General features: G+C 48.0%; 1 protein-coding gene across 1 annotated transcript; it reads right to left on the bottom strand.

Annotated features, from left to right (window-relative positions):
- Positions 1–443: 443 nt before the first annotated feature.
- LOC148027574 (endochitinase 4-like) lies at positions 444–2,047 on the bottom strand. Its single transcript, XM_087688916.1, has 3 exons — positions 1,441–2,047; positions 1,117–1,225; positions 444–958 (listed from the first exon to the last, which is right to left on the bottom strand). Exons 1-3 carry the CDS (start codon positions 1,922–1,924, stop codon positions 649–651), a joined length of 903 nt encoding a protein of 300 aa, XP_087545042.1. The 5' UTR covers positions 1,925–2,047; the 3' UTR covers positions 444–648.
- Between the last annotated feature and the right edge of the window lie 332 nt (positions 2,048–2,379).

Genomic DNA, 2,379 nt, shown 5'->3' on the forward strand with positions numbered 1-2,379 from the left:
ATAAGGAGTTCATACATGCATGCCTAGGATTCTCTAGCATGGAATGTGGGGAAAGTAATTCTCTAGTTATACATAGGGATTCTATATACTCGTACCTAGGAAAAGTTAGAGAATTTCCCACATTCTAAGAGTTTTCCTTGTGTAAAGATTTGCCGTGTGGGTAAAATGGGGTGTGCCTGCTATCTACTTCCATTAGTCTTTCATGTTTTAGAATGGAGAAAAAGAAAGCTGGAAAAAGAAAGAACATAGAAGGTCAAATTGCAATGCTCTTGCGGATGATGCAACTCGGGATTTCATTCGAATTACCAATGGAGATTACGCTCTTCTGATCCCTAGGAGTACGCTCTCATGATTGGAGGATCCCATTTGTTTCACAAAATTGCATGACCAGGTGTTTCAACGCGCCTCAAGTCTCACACTTTGTTGTTTCATAGGGCAAAATCTAAGAATAAATTAGAGCCAACTTTTGCACTTGTACTGGATCGTGTTTTATTTCCTTTAATTTCTATTACATGAACGGCTACAACGAACTGCCGCAGAAAGAAATGCTGGCTAGCTGTATCGATCGGTAAGTTTGCCATATTATTTAATACAAGTCACACACAAATATTTTAATTGCAGGTTGAGCTGATTGCTAGCTGTTGTTAATTAGCAGGTAAGATTGCTGCCTGGGTCAACCCCTAGGATGGAGCAGAAGGACTGGTAGCGGGAGATACGATCCTGCTGCTGGTCAACATTGGCCGAGCTGCCGCACTCCAACCCACCGTTGATAGCCTTGATTGTGGCGCCGAAGCCACCTTGGTTGTTGGCCATGGCATCGTGGCACGTGGGCGATTGCTGCGTCATCCAGAACCACAGTGCTGTCTTGAAGGAGATAGTGGGGTCTTGGGCAACGATGCCTGGGTTGTTGATGCCATCGAAGCCCACAGCCTGGCCTGCTGCCTGGTAGTTGTAGTTCCTGTATATAATTGTGCGAGAGATCATCAGGTTCAATATGTGAAATAATATAAAAACCTACGATTAAGCACGTTTGCCCAGTGGCTTACTTGCTAGCTGATCGAACATATAATATAACACTGGCTCCACATATACATACATGGAATTAAGTTAATTTACCATGTGAGCTGCAGAGGACCCCGCCCGTAGTACTGCTGGCCTGATGCACAGGGTACTGTGGAGGGGTCACAGTACGTGTCCTTGTTAATCTCCTCTACATAGCAGCCGCCTGTTAACCATGGCGCAGAGTGATGCTCATGTAATCAGTCGTAATGATGCTAATGATTGTTGTTCATGCTAGCTATTGTTGCGACAGATGATAAAAATTTGACAGTATAATAATGGCGCTGATTATATGGTAAAGGGAAACTACTAATTAATTATAACCAATAATCCGTTTCTAGAAAAGAAAAAATTTACAACTCATAAGCCGAAGCTGCTTACTGCCAGTCTCGTGGGCGACGTTTGCAAAGAAGGCTGCCAGCTCCTGCTTTTGCACGTCCAAGCTGCCTGTGGTGCCGAAGCCGCTGAACGAGGCTGCAGCTGCGATGAAGGCATCGTAAGTGTAGAAGCCATTAGAGGGACAGCCGGAGGCGCTGTTCTGTGACAAGAACTGCGAGAACACGTTGCTGGTCACGATCGACGACACGCTGCCGCCGCCGCCGCCAGAACTAGGTGGGCCCCCGCTGGTGCAAGGCCCGCTCTGGCAGCCATCGCCGCAGTAATCGCTGGTGCTGCCACAGAAGCCGTACTGGCTACAACACAGGTTGTTGGCGCACGTGGCGCCTCCGGCCTGGTTCCCACACTGCTCCTGCGCCCGCACCGCCATCCAGTTGACGCCGCTGTATAAGCACACGATGAGTACTAAGAGAGCTGCAGCGGATCCCAGCTGGCGCACCGGGTAGTTATTTATCCTATACGTCCTCATGGTTAAAGCTGCTGCGCGCACGGAACTGCCTGGCCGAATACTACGCTATGCTAGATCAGTGGAAACACGGATCGAAGCAAGCCCTATACGAATTAGCTAACAGGTGATAACGCCGAACCTGTTGTCCGAGGGGCCGTTCTTTAGAAGTATATGTAGAGAGAGCCTTTAATACTGATGGAATCGTGGATGGAAGCGGAGATCCGAGTCAGATTCGTTGACTTTAACTTCGTTGCACATGTTATTGCAGGTATTGCGTGTTGAACTTGTCTCGCTTGTTGGAGACGGTGGGAGACAGTCTACAGAGACGCCCAGGGACGGGGAAAGAGTCGAAGACATTCCACGTCTTAGGCAAAGTCTAAGTCTCTTTCTCCCGCCGTGGGCGTCTCTTGTCTCCCACCGTCTCCAACAATCGAGACAAGTTCAACAAGCGAGACAGACAAGTTCAACACCCAATA

The sequence above is a fragment of the Lygodium microphyllum genome, chromosome 12 (assembly GCF_053477565.2).
Source record: "Lygodium microphyllum isolate KBCC chromosome 12, Lygodium_microphyllum_v1.1.10, whole genome shotgun sequence".
In the NCBI taxonomy this organism is placed as follows: domain Eukaryota; kingdom Viridiplantae; phylum Streptophyta; class Polypodiopsida; order Schizaeales; family Lygodiaceae; genus Lygodium; species Lygodium microphyllum.